Source organism: Typha angustifolia, chromosome 8 (assembly GCF_048772165.1).
Source record: "Typha angustifolia cultivar Huaian chromosome 8, ASM4877216v1, whole genome shotgun sequence".
NCBI classification, from domain to species: Eukaryota; Viridiplantae; Streptophyta; class Magnoliopsida; order Poales; family Typhaceae; genus Typha; species Typha angustifolia.
The window spans coordinates 14,081,839-14,101,246 of record NC_133246.1 but is presented as its reverse complement, the minus strand read 5'-3'; the positions used below and the strand labels follow the sequence as shown (position 1 = coordinate 14,101,246).

General features: G+C 36.2%; 2 protein-coding genes and 1 long non-coding RNA gene across 4 annotated transcripts; 1 reads left to right on the top strand and 2 right to left on the bottom strand.

Annotated features, from left to right (window-relative positions):
* Window positions 1-331: 331 nt before the first annotated feature.
* Window positions 332-12,054, bottom strand: LOC140764900 (uncharacterized). Its single transcript, XM_073103738.1, has 13 exons — window positions 11,742-12,054; window positions 10,259-10,433; window positions 8,445-8,528; window positions 7,519-7,760; window positions 7,160-7,403; window positions 6,934-7,013; window positions 6,231-6,315; window positions 4,587-4,718; window positions 4,335-4,448; window positions 3,768-3,812; window positions 2,043-2,127; window positions 1,125-1,175; window positions 332-766 (listed from the first exon to the last, which is right to left on the bottom strand). Exons 1-13 carry the CDS (start codon window positions 11,927-11,929, stop codon window positions 681-683), a joined length of 1,611 nt encoding a protein of 536 aa, XP_072959839.1. The 5' UTR covers window positions 11,930-12,054; the 3' UTR covers window positions 332-680.
* A 2,115-nt stretch (window positions 12,055-14,169) lies between these two features.
* Window positions 14,170-18,386, top strand: LOC140764901 (uncharacterized). Of its 2 annotated transcripts, none has more exons than XR_012105108.1 (4): window positions 14,170-14,268; window positions 14,401-14,524; window positions 14,620-14,698; window positions 18,246-18,386. It is a non-coding gene; the product is annotated as an uncharacterized lncRNA (long non-coding RNA). The 2 variants fall into 2 exon arrangements; XR_012105107.1 differs by having other exon boundaries at window positions 14,620-14,730; window positions 18,246-18,385.
* Window positions 14,737-19,408, bottom strand: LOC140764899 (U-box domain-containing protein 52-like). Its single transcript, XM_073103737.1, has 9 exons — window positions 19,144-19,408; window positions 18,878-18,972; window positions 18,504-18,625; window positions 18,221-18,421; window positions 17,416-17,722; window positions 17,205-17,312; window positions 16,583-17,011; window positions 15,207-15,984; window positions 14,737-15,116 (listed from the first exon to the last, which is right to left on the bottom strand). The coding sequence occupies exons 1-9, from the start codon at window positions 19,340-19,342 to the stop codon at window positions 15,055-15,057; spliced, it is 2,301 nt and encodes a 766-aa protein (XP_072959838.1). The 5' UTR covers window positions 19,343-19,408; the 3' UTR covers window positions 14,737-15,054.

Sequence of the window (19,408 nt, the reverse complement as noted above, 5' to 3'; positions counted from 1 at the left end):
AATCTTTTTATTTTTTATTTTTTATAGTGATCGTTTAGAGTATTTTTGAGCAATTTCTCTTTTTCTTTGACGGAAATAACCCATGAATTACATTTCCATGGAAAATCTACTATTGGCATAACATATTTTGGCAATGGAAGAGAAAAATGCTCACTTTCTGACCCAATCAGTGGATAATGTTGAAATCCTGCTACCGATAGTACTGGTAGCATTTCCACTCACTACAAATTGACAACTATAATGCATTTCATATGAAATCAGTTTCTGATCAACACCCAAGAAGTCCAATGTGAACAAAGTAAATCAGATGTAAAGCAGACGCTTGGCAAGATAACAGAAAACTTTGCTGAAAGCACCATCTTATTGTCTCCAAAGTAATCAGACCCGAATCTGCCACAAGAGATGGCACATTTTGCTTTGCCAACCTGGGCAGTCAGGAAAAGTACTCCCAAAACAGTGATCTTTGCTCTCAGACAATTCAATATCATGGCCCACTATTTAATTATCCTTTTAAATACTACTGTACAACTAGAAGCTGCGTAGGTTCTAGAAATGCTTTCTTAACAGCTTATCAGGACCAAGGGAAGGGCAGAACCGACTAAATAAGCAGGCCTCCTTCCCCACAACTACACTATCAGGGCGTATGCTTGATAAACTTCTGAGTAATAAATGAGGGAAGCTTAGGGGGGCAGCGCCTCTCCTGTTGACATCATGTGTGTGTCGCCATCTCCTTCACTGGATTTCCTTGAATCAATGACTGAATCACCTGGCATTAAAAAGAAGGAAACAGTTAAAAGGAGAGTAGTGGCAGATGAGAATAGGTGATGCTTGTCTCATATATTAACAACTTAAGGATTATTTTAGTGTACATAAGTAGTTAAGTACCCCAAAGTTGAATGCACATAGTTAATAGTTTACTTGGATGCTGCTCAAGTCATTTTGAGCTTTCAAGCAAGTCAATTGATGACGATAAACCCAGTAGATATGTCATGCTAAAGTTCAGATCATTAGACTTGATATATGCCGCAATGTCAATCAGTCAAGTGAATTTATAGAAAGGTTAAGATTATACTTTAGCTAAATTAATGCACTTTAGACCATAGTGAAATTCGTAAATGCATTACCAAATATGGAATCAATTGAGCGCCTCCTTGGTGATGCATTTCTCTTCATATCTGCATGTTTAAGTTGATCAAAAATGCTGAAAATTAAGATAAAATCATGAAAGTACATCATGCTATTATCTTTTTTCTTAACCAAGGGGGAAAGAGATAAAAAGCCAAAGAGATACATATGTTTTTATATTCCTTGAGAAAGTTTGCAAGGAATTTTGTAAATGCTAAGATACGTAGAAGAGCAGAAATTTTTTTCGACACCTTTTGTAATGATGGTGTTGTTATGTCAACCTATAAGATATGCAGTATATTGTGGGCGATGAGGGTGGGTAGATGCCTAAATTCTAAATGAATCAAAGTCAACTATAACTTACAAAATAGCATGTCATTGTGATAATTCCAACCACATGTAGACTATAGACTACCTTCTACATTGTTCCTACTCCCTAGTCCCTACCAACTATTTTATCCTATAACTTTTTTAGCAAAGGGAGGCCGATATATGGAGAACAGAAGAAACAATAATGCATGTAACATTTGACCTTTTCCTCTTGGTAGAGATTCCAAAAGAAATCTAACATGTGAAATGCTATTAACACAAAACACCTACAAAAGTTTTTTTTTTTCAAATTCCAATGCAAAATGAAACTGCATATATTGGAAGTCAAAAAGGAAATGGAAAGAGAAAAATGCATAACTGTGTCAATCGTATCTTATATTGCAAGTATTATATATTTGAATCAGAATGATAATGAAAGATAGAAGACACTGAGGGAAAATTACATGCTTATATTAAGATGCCAAAGTAAAAGAAATATTTGCTTTTACAAATTGTTTAAAGTATGATCTCTAACATCTATGTTACCTCAGAGAAACTTAATAAAGAATTCCAAAGCAAGTAGAAAACTTGAAAACTAATGTGCATACCAGAAGACTGTTGTAAGCCTTTGACTGCATCAAAATTCTTGTAAGTGTACCCAACAAAGCTTAGATCTTTAGCATCTAGAAGCATCTGGTCATTACATTTCAAGCACAATAACTCAACTCTCATATTTTAACTGAAAATTGAATGAGACATATGAAGGTTAAATAAGCACACAGACTAATCCATAGCATGTAGAGGAAGTTCTTATACAAATATCTAGAAAAATGTACACAGACAATTTGCTAGCTTGTTGAGTTGAAAACCCACATTTTATGGGCTATCAATATCCTTCAAAAAATACTCTCTCGATTGGAGGGATTGTTGTATGGTTTTTAACTTTTGAATTCTTTCTGCATTTTGGTGGAAAAAAAGCTTCTTTCTTCCTACTACAAAATGTGGGAACACTTGAACAACAATGATTCTTTTAGTTATATACTTATATTTGCAATGACGACCTTGACCACCAGACTAATCAAATCAATTTGTTCCATTATTTAATTGCCTATAACTTGTGCAACCGTTAGCAGTGATGACATATGAGCATGGATTTGCATCTTGAAATCTTACAAAATTTAGATGTCCTATGACACTTTTATGAATGACAGCTTACTTCATGACATATTGCTGAATTACAAGATTAATACTGATACTGGCTGTTCGATTTATCTGGACAGGTGTCATACCAGTCCTTGCCATCTTTCCTCTCACAAGGAGCTTGTGTAATTCTTTTTGCCCTAAGAAAGCTAAGGAAGCAAACTTTAGGAAGATAATTTTAAAGGCTGGTTCTCACTTCTCTTACTATCATTCAACTTTCTCTTTTGAAACTGAACACAGAAAATTAACATAATTAATTTAATTTGTAGAAGCCATCAAGGTGACTAAAGGTTGTTATATTTATTCACGTTTTAAGAAACTGGAGGAAAGCAAATTGAAGGCGAACCTCAGTAATATATTTATTTATACTCCACTTCTGTTAGCACTAGTGATAACCTAAGATAAATTGTTGAAATTATCTGTTTTGATCCCTCTGGTTCTGTACAAATGGCAAATCTCTGCAATATATTTATTTATATTTGAAATTATTTGTTTGGATCTCTCTGGTTCTCTACAATAAGCTCTGTGTTTCTGATCTCTTTTAATTCAATGAACAATATGTTTAACTAATTACTTATTAAGTTATAAGGTAGAAGATTTATAATTTCCAAAAAAAAACTGTACGATTTAATGTCTTACAGATTCCTTGTATCCGTCATATATCTAATCCTAAATTTTCAAGATCTACCATATTGGCATATGCACATCTTGGCTTGTGTCCTACATAATCACCATTCTCACAGTTCTCATAGCTCTCATATTAGATTAGTATTGGCATCAAACGCGCAGCTAACTATAGTCAAGTTGCACATTTTGCATGCACAGAACCAATACTCTATGACAGGAGTAATCCAATAGCATCAACTTAGTGGTTGAACAAACAAAAGATAGATGCATGATAAATATCAGTGTATTGTGTGTTCTCAAGTGTGCATATTACTTACCATACTCCAAATTAATGGAAATCCCCATGATCATGATTATAGCCATTTCCGAATAACAATTGAACGATAAAATTAAAACTCAATGTTGAGAAGGCTTCTCCATTAACATTCAAAAGCAAATATTATGATACTTTTGAGTGCCTTTAAGAAAATTTTCTGAACTAAACATTAGAGGGAAAGGTTGTGTACCTTCCTTGTGGGTCCAGAACCAGTTCTTGCAGGAGGAGTATCCAACTGAAGCAAAACAGATAAGGAAAAAATGATTCAACTATGCAAGTAACTAGAGTCACAGGAAACAGGAATGCAACAGGAACATATGAGTAAAATTTAGTAAAGCAAAAGAAGGCAATAGTTGAACTATTGGTCCCACCCTTTAAAAGTGAAATAGTAGAAGCATTGGTGTAAGTACAAAATCCACAATGTTGAGTTATTTTTCTACAGAAAAGAACTGGACCTCCTAAGTCCTACCAAAACACATTACGGATGCTAAGTGCCTAAGATGAACAGCTGGGATAAACTAAAATAAATCTACATCAGCGAGAAGAATAGCCACTGATATCACATAATTGTTGTACAGCTAGTTTAAAGGATAAAAGAAGAAATCATTCAGAGAAACTCCTACTGTTAAAAATAATTGATACGAGGAACTACAATTCCAGGAATCAAGGAGTGAAATTGAAAAAGCAAATAGGCCATCAATAAGCTTAGCAGTTAACAAATACAGTGAGAGGTAACTTCAAAACATCATTGTTTTACTTCATCAAACTTCAGGAAGTTCTGTGTATCCAGTTCGCCATTGACTTCTGGCCTAAAAGCTGCTTCCATTTTGTAAAGCTTCTCCCATGCAATATCTTTGAACCAAGGATGGGCCTGAGAAAAAATAGATGCAGTAAATTATATAATCTACTAAAATGTAGAATAAATTCTAAGAAAAGATTTGCATGATTAATCTAGATAAATAAACTACAAGGAGTGGGAAGTCTAAATCTTCTTCATCTCAACAATTACCTTTATTTGATCTGCTCCTCCGCTGCCAAGTCTGTGATCGACGTCACACAATAATCTACAAATAAGATTCTTAGCCTCAAGAGATAACCTTGCCTCTTCAGGAAATCTCAAATAGTTTTTCCAGTGCACAATCTAAAAAATTGCTAAACCAGCATTAAGATGGGCTAGAAATCTTCTCAATTTAAAAGAGACGAAGAAAGCATAGCCTAGCCTCATAATGCAGAAAAAACAAACTATTAACAGATAAAACCATAAAATTAATCAACTTCATCAAGTAAAATAGAAGAAATGGGGATGATAGCATTAGATAGAAATCATTAGTTAAAAAATCTACATTCATTTATGGATATAATACACTAGTACTTAGAGAACAATTGCAAAATAAACTGAAGAGCGTAAGCACAACTAGCCACACTCCCAAGTTTAGTTAAATGGTGTTCTTCCTCTCAGGCTCTTGCAAATTCAAAAGACTCATCTTCACAACAGTTTTAGTTAAAAAATGGGGATGATATCATTAGATAGAAATCATTAGTTAAAAAAATTTACATTCATTTATGGATGTAATACACTAATACTTAGAGAACAATTGCAGAAAAAACTGAAGAGAGTAAGCACAACTAGCCACACTTCCAAGTTCAGTTGAATGGTGTTCTTCCTCTCGGGCTCTTGCAAATTGAAAAGACTCATCTTCACAACATTTTTAGAGGGTTGCAAAAGCAGAAGTTTCTTGGGGTTTATGTTCTCAGACCTTTGTTGATCCTCTTCTTTTCTTCTTCTTTTTCCCGTTTTCCAACTTGAGACGGCTAGAAACTTAGATTAAGATCATTAAATCTTGTACATACTTGAAGATCTTCTTTCCCCATTTAAAGTGATATCTGTACAATACTATGATGTTTGCTCCTCTGTCAATGTTTAAAAGAAAGTCTGGAATTTAAATTCTTATAGCCAGTCCATTTCCTGCTTAAACTTTTATGAAAGATTTCAACAGGAATATGTAAGGCAGTTGATATGAAAGGTGTTGAAGTCGAGCAAACTTGTTACTATTACAATCTGTCAATCTCAAATCAATAACTAATATAAATTTCAAGTTACAAGTCCTCATTTAAAATTGGCAAGATTGTAAACGACCAACGCCAAGCATGTTTAATGTAAGTTCCAGCCGATGGATAAGGTTTTTTTGTCTTGTTTAGTCAACTTTGCTGTCTTACGAATATTAGCATGACTCAGGTAACTATTGGTTTACTTCTTTCTTTTATCATCTGATTGTACATAAATGTCAGAAAGAACAAAGATAGATGAGTTTATATCCAACTAAATGGATTTAGTGGACAAAGCAGAGGTCGTTTGATCACAGCATGTGACAACTTATGTGAAGATCTACAAAAATGTAACTACATAATTCTAGATGTAGAGGGTAGAATGGAAAAGAACTCAAAATGTATAGGATGTGTATAGTAAAAGAGAAGTAGAGAAGAACTAATATAGTGTAGCATAAATTGGGATTCGGAATTCCCTTTGGCTGGGATTTGGACAAAGGGAGGCAAAGAGTCCTTTTTTTTTTTTTTTCAATAACATAATGTTGAGATTAGTAATGTCTTACTATGCTGAACAAGACATATGAAGTTCTGGCACATCAAGTCTAACCTTTCGACATGTTGTTATGGGATCATCAGAGTAAAATGGTGGATAGCCAACAAGCATTTCATACAAAATTGCACCCAATGACCACCTGCGATTAGCAGACAAATATTTTATTAGAAACTAGAAAATGTTTTGCGCAACCAAAAGTACTCAGTATTATGCAAAACAAAAGGGAGTTGGTCCACGAGGCTCCCGCCAAGGCAGCATCAGGGAGGGAAACTACATATCCTTATCCTCATTTCTGGAGAGGTCTATTTTCATTGCTTGAAGCCGTGAAATCTTGGATGCAAGGAGCAAACTTTACTCAACAATATGTACATTTTTGGAAACTACATATAGGAACAAGAAAATTTTAAAAGAGAAAACTGCTATCACAGATTTTAGGTGAAAATAAGTCTAAAATGTGAGTGTGATCGAAATTATCCAAGGAATAGAAGTCAGTAACATCCTCCCAAAGCAATGTGTTGTGGAGAGGAACAATCCATATATCAGATCATCCAGTTTCAGATTTTAACCAATTAGGCAATACAAAATATGATATTTACAAAATTTGTGAGGTCCCTAAGAAAGAAAGATATATGCAGTCAAATGAAATAGAGCATAAAACAGGCTAAAATCACATTACAAAATGGATAAATGAATCCTGAAAACACCAGAGCACGGAAAATATAGACAGAAACCAATTATCTAACCAAGAGTTATATACCAATCACATTCCATGCCATATCCTTTCTTTAGTAATACTTCGGGAGCAATATAGTCTGGTGTTCCCACAGTGGAGAATGCCTGAAATGACAATTTAGATCCTGTTACCCTGGATGTATTCCTTGATGTAGAAATAGATTCAAGATCAACTAACATGTTAAAAGCAGAAAATCAAAGTGAAGCATGGTGCAGAGATTACTGAAGTAGAAGGGCCATCCAAAAAGTACCAATTTTCTCCTGTTTATTTTCCAGTGCTGGAGTTGTTCATGAGGGCTCTTCCACCTACTACCACATTTGGTGTCTGGAAAACAGCCGTCAATGTCCATCGACTCCCTAAGGTTTTCATCACTCATGGGTTCATCTTCATTCAAGGTCGAGAGTTTTGAACAATCAATTGGTTTGCATAAACCAAAGTCTGATAGCTTCATGTGACCATTTTTGTCCAATAGAAGATTATCAGGCTTAATATCTCTGTATGAGAGCACACACTAAATAGAGATCAGTTCAACAATAAAGCATCATAAGATATTATCCACGGAAATAAATTACTTGTTTAGTGATTCAGTTCCTTGTAAGCAGTACTAACCTGTGGATGTAGTTATGTTTATGAATGGATTCTATGGCCAGCACACTCTGTGCAATGTAAAATCTAGCCACATTTTCAGTTAAGGTATCTTCTCTGATGAGAAGGGTCATCATGTCCCCTCCAGGAAGATATTCCATTATTAGATAAAGGTATTCCGCATCTTGAAACGAATAATACAGTTTCACAATGCAATGGCTAGCAACTTCAGCAAGTAAGTTCCTTTCAGCTATAACGTGTTCCACCTAGAAGATAAGTATAATGCAAATGGTTACTAACATGTAAAGCAAATAACTGATGTGCAAAAGTCAAATTACGCATTAACTAACTTTACATAATGTGCAATACAAGGAAAGTGATGACTTATAAACTACCAAAGGAAGTTATGTCTTTGCCCTAACGCTGCTGCAGGGACTCAAAACTCCTAACCACCCATTGTGGCTTGTGCTTCTGAAAGAAACCTACTACTAAATCTTAGAAACTCCTGTACTGATGCCTTCAAAATCTAAATCCAAGCTTGGAAAACAATAAATTAACAAGTTGTGGACAAGCACATACATAAGAACAAATCATACTGCACCAGAAGATAAAAAAAAATCATAGAAAAGACTATGTTGAACATGGTTCCTACAATGAACTTGCCTTTATATATCAGAGCATCGTCAGTATCTCAGATGTAAATAAGGAAGTGAAGTAAAATGAAACACTTCAGTGCTCTGCTTTTGTAAACAGTAATGAAAGACAAATTTCTGAGTTTAAGTATTTCAACAGTAATGAAGGACAAATTTCCGAGTTTAACTATTTCAACAGTAATGAAGGACAAATTTCTGAGTTCAACTGTTATTAAGTTTAGCATTCATAAAACTAGACATCTTAGTAAAAGCTCTAACAAGATCAGTTTGTCATAATTTACCATTTAAATATCTTACCTGACCCTTGCTAACCATTTCGGACTTCTTCAGCTTTTTCATTGCATAAATATTGCCAGAGGACTTCTCCCGGCACAATGTGACCTATAACGTGACAATACAAAGAATGACTATGTAATATTTGCACTCAATGAATAAGGAACATGTCAAGATACACCTGCAAATGTATATATGAAAGGGAAACAGTGGTCTGTGGACATTGTTTATGTTATCATAACATGGTGATCTTTGATGCACTTTTGCAGATATATGAACTACAATTTAGAAAGTTAAATGTTGATAAAGAATAACTGGGTGTTGACACTTGTAAATTTGATATAAATGTGAATCACCGATGGAGGATCGTGATATGGTATCAGCATGATCACAGCCAACATCCATATAATTTTAGTAGTACAATTATTTTGAAGGTTTAATAGACAGCCAAAAGATAATCCTGATTAAAGAACAGCAAGTACATGGTTCTAGACTATGCAGAATCTTTTACTAAGAATTAAAAATGGCCTATAACACTATAAGTGATTCCTGTCATTCTTGACATCCCACTTCCATTCTCACTATTTCAACATCACACTATCACACAATGATGATATTTTCGCTTCGTCTTTCAATCCAAAGTAGAGAACCTGGGCATAAACAAGACTAGCTTGAGTAGACCATGCTAAAGCTCAAGCTCAGATAATTTATAAACAAGAGAAATACATTCAACATAATTTTCATCCTGTCAAAAGCAGCTATTTCAGGAAATCCTTGAGGAATGATCCCACTAAGAGTAGAAATATCTTACCTAGATTGCAATTATCAGGCCAGCCTTTGTAACATACAATGAGTATAAGAGGCTCTCATATTGTTTCAAATTGAATAAGACTGAAAATATATTGTTTATCAATTAGTTTATGTCTTCTAGCTTCAAACCAAACATAAGAAATCTCGAGCCCAAGCCTTGTCTGATCAAGTTATCTAAATCCTATGGCTCTAAGCTATTATTATTGGACCAAAATTGGATATAAATTCTAGTTGCAGATTTAGCTTGCTCTCTCCTTTAAAAGCCCCTTTAAACTAGACCTAACCACTCATAATACATATTTTATATAACCCATGAATATAGATTAAAATATACACACATATAAGTTATTTTTATTAGTTTTGTCAAAAAAAGTTATTTTTATTAGAGCTTGAATGGCCCAAGATCAGCTCACTAATTGAGAAAAGTTGCAATGCTTAGAACAAAACTTAGTTGGAGCAGCTGGCAAGGTAGCAAGCTCAATTCACATGTCTATAATGACCATATATTTGTTTATCAGAAGTATATCAGAACTCAGCAATTTGTACATGTTTTATTCCTGCCTTCTAGTTCAAAAACTGAATCACTTCATCAATGTCACATTATTCTAGAGAAAGTGCTATGTGCTTATTAAGATTGCATTTCAACATAACAAGCAATTAATTTCCAAGTCAGTTAATTGTTGATCCAATTTCAAAAGCATGAAGTTATGACAAAGCTAAAAGCCCTTTGCACTTTTGCAGAACTATAAATCTAGAATCAGCAATAAAAATAGAGCAATAACAGAAGCTCCTCTATGCAAGAGCAGGATCTGAATGTTTGCATTAGTAAATTACTGCAAGGTATATGGTATTAACTACAGAGAGGAAGCAATTTGTGATAAATGGTAATAATAAATTATGGCAACTTTGCAGATCTATAAATGCCAGCTACAGACAAGTACTGTACACAAAGAACTGAAGAAGACGTTATAGCTACTGAGTTCTGAAACCTACAAAATAAGTTACATGTAAGCTATGCAACAACAGACCTCCCCAAAAGCACCTCTTCCGATAATAGTAAGCAGCTCAAAATCATCCACGCAGATTTTGTGCCTTTTAAGTCGGATAAATTCTGTCTCCTTCCTCTCCAAATCCTTTAATAAATTAACTTTTTCCTCCATTGGAACTTGAGAAGAAGCTAGTTGTCTTTCTAAATACCAGCGTCTGCATTAAGTATAAATCTTCTTGATCACAAGTTCATGTAAGGAAGAAAGGACCAAATATAGAAGCATTAGACTAAAAAAAAAGCTCGTAGGTGCATTTAAGAGGATTTGTGTGTTATGTATGTGAAGCAGGAAGCAATCAAGAATTAAAAGGATGCAATAGAAATAATATAGAAAATCTAACTAAGTGATCAAGCATAATGTTAGTAATTAAGCAAGTTAGAAACTAGTGATTTTGGAGGTAAAAGGGGATTCAAGCCAAAACTTTAAAACCGCTTTCCCTAGCTCCATCATCAAGCCGTTTATTAGATATAGAGAGAGAAGAGAGTAGCAAACACTACCAAAGTAACTTAATCCATATAATGTTTGAAAAGATAAAGGCAAGTAAATTGATAGTACATTGAAACATTCATTGTGCATGTTAAGGTGGAACATCTGACATGATCTGGTTTGATAAGGGAATCTTGACTCAAAGATATTGGAGGCAAAAGAGAAGGGGAATTGCAAAGAAAGACATAATGGCTAGCATATCTATGATTGAAATAGTGGTTGGGTGCTTCAAAAGACTCTCCTCATAGAACCAATTGGAAATTTCAGCTTGGCAGGAAAATATAACAATACAAAGAGATTCCATGGGAAAATAATAACAAAAAAGATCTGTTACTACAGATGTGAATAAAAAGGACAAAGGCAGGTTCCACGAGAGCAAGATTGCCATTTTAATAATAACAAAATGTTTTGAGATTTCTTCCTATACCCAACAGTTGTGATTAGAGGGGGGTCATGGAAACTGAAGTAGAATAAGAACAAAAGGTGACACCTCTATAATTTTCATGCGCTATGGTTTCTTTCAGACAATAACAATTAAAATCGTATAGCTACTTGATTGTAGTTGTATATTCCACAAGCTTCTTCCCTCAAAAGCATCCATAGATCGTATTTTTCCCAAGGTAATCGTACAATACCATTCGAATGTGTTAAACAAACAGTCTTATACTCTATAGAGTGCCAGTGGGCACAAGAACATAAGACGAGAACAGATAACCTTCTAATTTAGCAAACTAGTCAAACAACAGGGCTGCAGGGCTTACCATCAAAACCATCTCAAGGATCGGCTCAACGAGATCAAGATATCACATTCTAAAACCTAAACCGCATTGTTAAAACCTCGTAATACTTTGAAAACTTAAGCTCTGACTCTGAACGATTAAAGCAATCAAGAAACGATCTCGACACTAACAAGAGTATAAGACGGACCGCGAACAAGACTTAGATCTCATAGAGAGGTGAGATCGATAAGGGATCTGACCTCTCCTTGCGCTCCTGGATGTTCTTCATGTGGGATCGGTAGTGGTTCTCGATGAACTTCTTCGCGGCGGCGACGCGTTCCATGGTGAGGCTCGACCCCACCTCCTCCTCCTTCTCATCCGGCAGCGGCGGCGCCGCCGTTACCCCTTCACCTACTCCATTCTGCCTCTCATCGCCGGCTTCCTCCATCTCTCTCTCTCTCTCTCTCTCTCTCTCTCTCTCTCTGACCTTCGTGGTCTCACTATATTCCCCTTACTCGACCATATATTTCACGCCGTTTATTTATTAGTTAACATACTGTAGAGATGTGCACACGAATGAAATCGGAACACAACGAGAAGATGAATTGGTCTCTCTCCCTATTGGGTATATATACTTCAAGCAGTGTATTAAATCCCGTGGAATAGTTACTTACATATTAATAAAATTAACATAACCAAGCATGGTCCCCTGATGATGATGATGATGATGATGATGATGAAAGCTTACGATTGTGTAAGCTTAGCATAAATGGTTCCCTAGCCTACTGGGTTGTTTCCCACCCTTTGTCAAGGAGACTTGCTATCATCTGGTCCCATTAATGCTATGATAGAGTCGCAGATTGTCTAGATATCGAGTTGAGGATGTCCACTTCTCTCATTTAATTGATCTCTATTTCATTGTTTAACCATGCCGGCATCTCCTCTAGAACTAGAAACTCAATTTTGAACCTACCAACTCTAGTTGGTAGGTACTTTACTCATGATCAAGAAGGTTATGAGTTGAACTCCAATTCTAAATAATATTGTGGAGAAATTATTTGGTGGTAAAATAGTTTGGCTCGATTCGGTTGATAACTCGGCAGTGCAGTTAGTTTAAAAGAATAGCTTGATAACGCAACGGTTTAGAGCAGGTATTAGCGGTGTTTGATTCGAAGTAATTGTTCGGTAACGCATATGATTTGAATCTTAAACTAAACAGCTAAAAAGTTCGATAGGACCTAAAGTGTCTCTATATCTAGGGAGGATTAGTCTTTTGTCCAGCTCATATCTAGTCTTCAGGCTCATGAATAATCAAAAAAGAAATCAATTTTAAAAAATCTCAACATTTTTTTTCGGTGCTCGCTTAGCCTCCGATCTAGCAATCCCGCTCATCTCCAACTCCCAAGTCTAGGTTAAGGATCATAAGATGCAGCTGGACAGGGCGACTTCGTTGGGTGGAAGTGCAACATGCTCTCTCCACTATCGATAGACTCACCACAACTAACTCCACCCTCCTCTAAAATCCCACCTACTAGCTCGACTAAATCTGGACTCACAATTTAATCCTTGACACTACAACCAATTCTAATGCTTGGATTTGATGGCCTCACCACAATTCTCCATGAGTTGGAATTGTGCTAGACGATGATTGTGCCTCGTGTGAGCTACATAGGAACACACCGGTGCACATATTCTTTACTTGTAGGATGTCTGTGACCAAACCCTTTTAAGCTTAGCCCAAACTAGCTAGCTACAGATTGGACCCTTGACCCAAATCAGAACATAAAGGATGAGCTGTGATAGCCTCCTTCATGTGGTCCATTTGGAAGCGGTGGTACTGTTTTTGCATTATTAGGTTAAAATTAACTTAGAATAACTTTATGGTAATAAAAATAAAATAGTAGAGTCAAATGATAAATGGTTAGAACGATAATTAAGGATAAAAGATAGGGCTGCATTATGATAAATTTCTCAAAAAATAAAATGAATTTTTTTTTATTTTACCCCTCCTTTTTGCATTATTTCTGTTTTGACCCATCTGATTCTTATTTTTTATTGTAAATATTTAAAATAGCTCTCAGATTGACTTTAGCTCAATGTAACCGAAAGAAATGGAATTTTTAAATGAATTTATTTTATTTTATAATATAATTTTTAAAATACTAAAATTGCTCGGGACACTTTATTAATTAGTTATATATTTTTTTCACCTTCTATTTTCACTTTGTGGTAAATGAGAAAAAGAGCCTATTGGAAACCGAGATTAAAATTAAAAAAAAAGCTCTGGGAAAACACTTTATGCCTTGTGTACTCGTGGAATAGGCTAATTTAAAAATAAATTTGTACTAAGAATTTGTGATATTTTAAGTTAAATGACAAAAATACTCTTGACTAGATGCAAAGAATTTATAATTAGATATTATTTAATCTATGGACAAAGTAGTAATTTTAAATTATTATTAAATTAATTTTTAAAATTATACGAAATAAGAAGAGTATTAATACTTTGGTACTCAAGGTTAGTTTAATTTGATGGTTGATTAGTCTCTTTGACTAAGATTAATAGGTTTAGACAGATTAAAAAAAGAGAGGGGGGCTGAACGAAAATAACGAAAAAAATGGGGGGCAAAATAAAATTTTCCCAAAATAAAAATTAATACGTTTAGACTACTGGTTTGAGCTTTGCTTGTCTCAGATCGAGGCGTTCGACTCCTTGGAATCGTGAGCCAGATGAGGAAGAATTCAAATGTACGAGGACTGAGGGGAATAGCGCGATGCAGGTGAGAGGTAATATTGTTCATAATTTATTGCTCCATTAGATTTTATTCAACAACCTTGTTCTGGATTTGCTGACGATCAACAAATTGGTGCTTGTTTGATTGCGACCAAACGCTAATTGGGAATGGGGGGCTTCATCAGTGGAGAGTTCTAGTGTCGTTAGTGGAGAGAGTCGATATTTTGGATACCCAACATTTGGGCATTCTCTAATTGATACAATTGGGATTTAATCTTCGGTCACTTCAGTTTGGTATATAAAAAAGAGGTAAAATTTACAGGTTGGATTTCACCTACAATGCGATTAATGATGGCAAATTTTGTGGAAGTAGGATAAGTAATTCTCTACCATGGTTACTGCAGAATCTGTGGGTCAAATTGAGACGATGACATCCTTTATGAAAGATTATTCATGTCAAGGAGATTCATTGAGCTGGAAATTGTATGTTCACCCTAACTGACCTCCATAACAAAGTTGGTAATTTTACCTTTTGTTTTCTATTCCTTTAGTTGTCTAAAGCAAAGTTAGCATTTTGGCATAATGGCAAGGTTTGTGTGGCAGTTCAAGTTTGCTGAAATTTGAGAGTTCTACTCGACTTTTAGGAGCTTCCACTTTGTTCTTTTCAAAATTGATTAGGGCTAGCTCTTCTGTGCATTGGAGGCTCACTCTAAAGCCAGCTAGCAATTAATTTTCTTTACAATAGAGTAATGGTACAGAAACACCATAGCACAGATTTCCAATGTTCTCCTGTTTTTTTTCCTACTTAGCTTTCTCCTCAACCAAAAGTCTACCGGTCCTCATCCATCAGCTGCAGAAGAAATCCATGCTGCGGTGGCATTAGATGGTTTACTTGATGTTGCTGTTGATGAAAAGAAAGATAGTATTAGTTCAGTAGGTTTTTATCAGAATAATGCTTACATTTCTTACTGCAAGTGAAGAAGATTCTTACCCGATGATCTACGCGAATGGGAGAAACTATATGGTCCAGCGCTGTAGCTGCTGCTGCTGCTGCTTTTGCTGCCATATCGGATAGTTTCATATGCATGAGCAATATTTCTCAAATGGTTCAGCTCTGGCAAAATGACCATCCCAAGATCAGGCCTGTCCTTCCTCCTCAGCTCTGCACACTTCAAAGCAAGCTTAGCAAATGCAAGAGCCTCTTCCACTGGCCAATCGGTTATACTTGGATCAAGCATTTGTGCAAACATTCCTTTTTCTATGGCCTTATCCACATGGTGTGTGAGGCCCATTGGTGGTCTTGCCGTGATGATTTGCAGCAGCATTATTCCAAGAGAATATATGTCGGATTTGGTTCCTAGCATGCCTGTCTGCTGATATTCGGGGTCAATGTAGCAAAATGTTCCGGCAGTTGAGGTCATTCGATACTGAGTAACACTGTCTGCTACAGATGGGGGCACCAATCTTGCTAGGCCAACGTCACTGATCTTGCTGACGTAGTTGCGATCAAGAAGGATGTTAGCTGGCTTAAGGTCTCGGTGAACCAATGGTTCCGGTTTGGTCTGGTGGAGGAACAGTAGTCCAGTAGCTATCTCTGCTGCAATTTTGAATCTCACAGTCCATGGAATTGGAGGAGTGTTATTTCGTTGGAAGAGCCTATCCTCTAAGCTTCCATTCTCCATGTACTCGTATACCAGACAGCCATACTCTGAACAGGCGCCCAGCAGCAAGACCATGTTGGGATGGCGGATACAGCTAAGCACCTCAACCTTGATCAATTACATAGGAGAAGTTATTAAGTTCCCAAGTTCACATGTAACAAGTGTACTTATAGAGGATGAAATGGGGAAAAAAATCAGTGTCAAGCAATTGAGATTTGGGAAGTCCTTGACATCTAGCACGTCTAAAATGTGTTTTAAGGATAAAAAGGGAAGTAAAACATAAATAGTAGTTCCAACAAATTGTTGGAGTATAAGACAACAAGTTGCCTAGTCAGTGCTTGAGCAGTTATATGGGCTGTACTTTTAAGTGGGAGCATATTTTGGAGGATTAATACTAGAAGTTGATAAGAGTTTGGTATATACTCTTTTGCATGATATTCTGTAGAAGGATTCTAAAATCTCAATCACTTTTTTCTTCTTCTTCTTCCTTTTAAGGAAGTTCCTCTCTGTGAAAACACTCCTTTTAGACTCTAGAATTTGAAGTGAACTAGAAAATGTAGTCTAGAAAGGTTCTGAAATCTATCCCTGATAAGGTTTTATCTTCTGAGATGACCACTGCCTAGTTATTGAACAGACACACACACATATAGGGTTAATCAGTCTTAATCTTAGTTTACATTGCTGCAATTGGCTAAGGAAGTTGTACCTCTTGCTGGAATTGCCTCCTTCCCTGTGATGCATCTGGTCTTAAAACCTTAATTGCAACCGGAGTGTGATCCAGAGACGCTTTGAATACAGGTCCATATCCACCTTCACCAATCTTCAGCGAGTCAGAGAAGCGATTGGTTGCAATTTCAATCTCTTCAATGGTGTATTTCCTGTACCGAACATCAGAATTAGCCAGAGTGTCTAATGCTTTCCTTTTCTCTTCTGCCTCAAGCTTCGCTTTTAATTCCGCTTTTAATCTCTTTTGTGCCTCGAGTTCTGCAATCCTTTGTGCTGCTTCTGCATGTTCAATTGCAGCTTTGCACTTTGTTTTCTCCATTTCCACAAGTGCAAGAGCTGCTTCTTCTGCTTGTCTTAATTCCTCAAACTTCCGGGCCTCTTCCATTTTCAAATGGTGCAGCTCTTTAGCCTGCATTTGTATCATTCGTGAACATTAAATAGAAATGCTTATATAGTCAGATAACTCTTACAAAAATCCTTTTCACAATTTTTTGCATTGACATTATTGAATAAATATTTACAGTGTTACATTGTGACTACCATGAGGTCCAATGATAGGAAAGGTGATGAATGGAGAAAACACATGAAAGCGTTGACCTCACCTTCTGTTTGGCCATGATTGCTTCTTTGCAAGCTGCATTGTACATTTCCATTGTTTGCTTCAGCTCCAGTCTCAGCCTTTTCATTTCGGCCTCGACGTCTCGTTGTGACTAAAATGGAAACAACAAAAGTAGCTGTCACTCTGAAATTCAAGGTTGCTGAAAGTGAATTGTTGCAGAGGAGCAATTATTTCCCTATAATTTGTGTACTTACAAAAGTAGAGGTAGGGCTATCATGGGATGCTGATGAGAATTCAACAGAGTTGCCAAAGTCGATGGACTGGAATTCTATGTTTTTTGGCAAATCCATGTCATCTGAGGATGAGTCACGAGAAACGGACGACCTTGGTGGATGGAGAGAGTCGAGGCATTCAAGAAATGCACTTTGGGGTGCTGTCCTAGCTGAGGAGAGAGGCCTATCCCTTGAGGGTGTCTTCATTAAACCGGGATGTTGCTCAAGGGGCCTGTCAGATAATAAAGATGGTGGAGGACCTCTCGAGCTTCCCCTTGCGAATGGGCTTCTGTTTTGCAAAACAAGAGCTACAGAGAATTAGAATACTACAGCACTTTTACTTCAAAAGTTAAAATTTCCCAGGGAAGCTGGAGTTATATTGGAGCATGTCGCATGTATTTAACAAAAATATCACTTGATCTTGAATAGTTCTAGTCTTACTACCGTCCTTTTTAGCCTTTTTGGTTTTTAGTTGCTTATACTTCTTTGGGATGACAAATCATCCATGTCATAATAGTAATCATGGGATGAATATAAATCTTTGTTTTATGTTACATAAATATTGCTTTACTTGTTAATATTTGATTTGCTTTATCACAAGTAGAAAGAAGACATTCTCAGTATATTGTAGTGGTTCCTTGGTCTGTGGACAGCAAAAATAATAATCCTGTTTAACTTTTTGTCAGTTTACTATCAAAGTATGAGGCTGATTATTATTCTTTTACTTCTTACATTACAAGTTATCTCGTGCTAGCAGCTGATAATGCTTTTTCTTTCTCTGACTTACCTAATAACGTCGTCGATGTGGTCAGGTAGCTGACGAGGACTATCTAGAACCATTGACTGGCGTGGTGGAGCAATGTTAATAGGTGCAGGGCCTTTGGCTGACCTAATTGAGACGGCCTTACCTTTGTATATGACATACACTGTACAATACTCTGGTGCAGCTTTCATCAAGCATGTTGGGACATCGGCATTCCTGAATTTCCTGTGAGGAGCAGAGACCATGTTGCTTGAAGATTCTCAACCACAAAGTTTTTTACCTATGCATGGATGAATGGAATGCTTACCTTGTGAGTGCATTTCTACTGGAAGCACCAAGAACAATATTCTGGATTTGGTTGGCAGTGATGTATTCAACTAGTGCCCTCGAGATGTTAACATCCTCCAAAACTACCTCCTTCAGATGCATCTGAAGATGTAAAACAGCAATCCATCTGATTATATTTGTTCAAGAAAAATAGGAAGCTTGTGCTGAAATTTTGGCTACTACAATCGTGATCATCCAAAATATGGAAATGCTATTCTGATACAAAGATTGTACATGCAATTAGATACTATTCTAAAGTTAGTATTAGCAAATTGTTCTTAGTGCTTGTGTTAGCATATATATGTTTGTGTGTGCATGAAGAGAAACAATAACTCTTTCTTAGGTAGTCCTTACCCCTTTACGAGCACAAAAGCCTCGATAGGGAAGGAATAATTGTGCCAACTCTGCATCTACATCCTCAGGGCTTCTTTCAGGTGAATCATAACCATCTACAAGATTTAAACCAAATAAAAAAAAAAAAAAAATTACATCTCTAATGATGATTTAAGATGACAAGTATTAACATCATTAATTCTTTGAAATGCTTGATGACTCTTCCACATTATTCATTGAAAAAAACCCACTCAAAAAATTACAACGATGAGAGAGAAGATACCTACTATTCATGAGGGAATTGTTGTGGGTCCTGACATGGACCAAGACAAGAGTTGGCATCTTGACAAGGAGGTGGTCGACCGTCCATCTCACAGCTTGTTGGCTGGTCTTGTCCCTGTCGATCGCCACGATCGTCGAGGTAGCTTCGACAGAGCTACCGTCGTCCAAGTGCGTCGAGGAGAAGGATAGGGCTGAGAGGTGCATCTCGAACACCCTTAGTTAATTTAATATACTTAATGTCGATATTACCAAGTCAAAGTATAAATAATA

Coding starts and splice junctions, on each gene's coding strand:
- LOC140764899 (XM_073103737.1), bottom strand. CDS start 19,342: ATGCACCTCTCAGCCCTATCCTTCTCCTCGACGCACTTGGACGACGGT. Junction 17,723..18,220: donor CACATCGACGACGTTATTAG/GTAAGTCAGAGA, acceptor TTTGCAAAACAG/AAGCCCATTCGCAAGGGGAA. Junction 15,985..16,582: donor GGAGGCAATTCCAGCAAGAG/GTACAACTTCCT, acceptor TAATTGATCAAG/GTTGAGGTGCTTAGCTGTAT.
- LOC140764900 (XM_073103738.1), bottom strand. CDS start 11,929: ATGGAGGAAGCCGGCGATGAGAGGCAGAATGGAGTAGGTGAAGGGGTA. Junction 8,529..10,258: donor GAAGAGGTGCTTTTGGGGAG/GTCTGTTGTTGC, acceptor GTCACGTTATAG/GTCACATTGTGCCGGGAGAA. Junction 7,014..7,159: donor AAATAAACAGGAGAAAATTG/GTACTTTTTGGA, acceptor TTGTCATTTCAG/GCATTCTCCACTGTGGGAAC.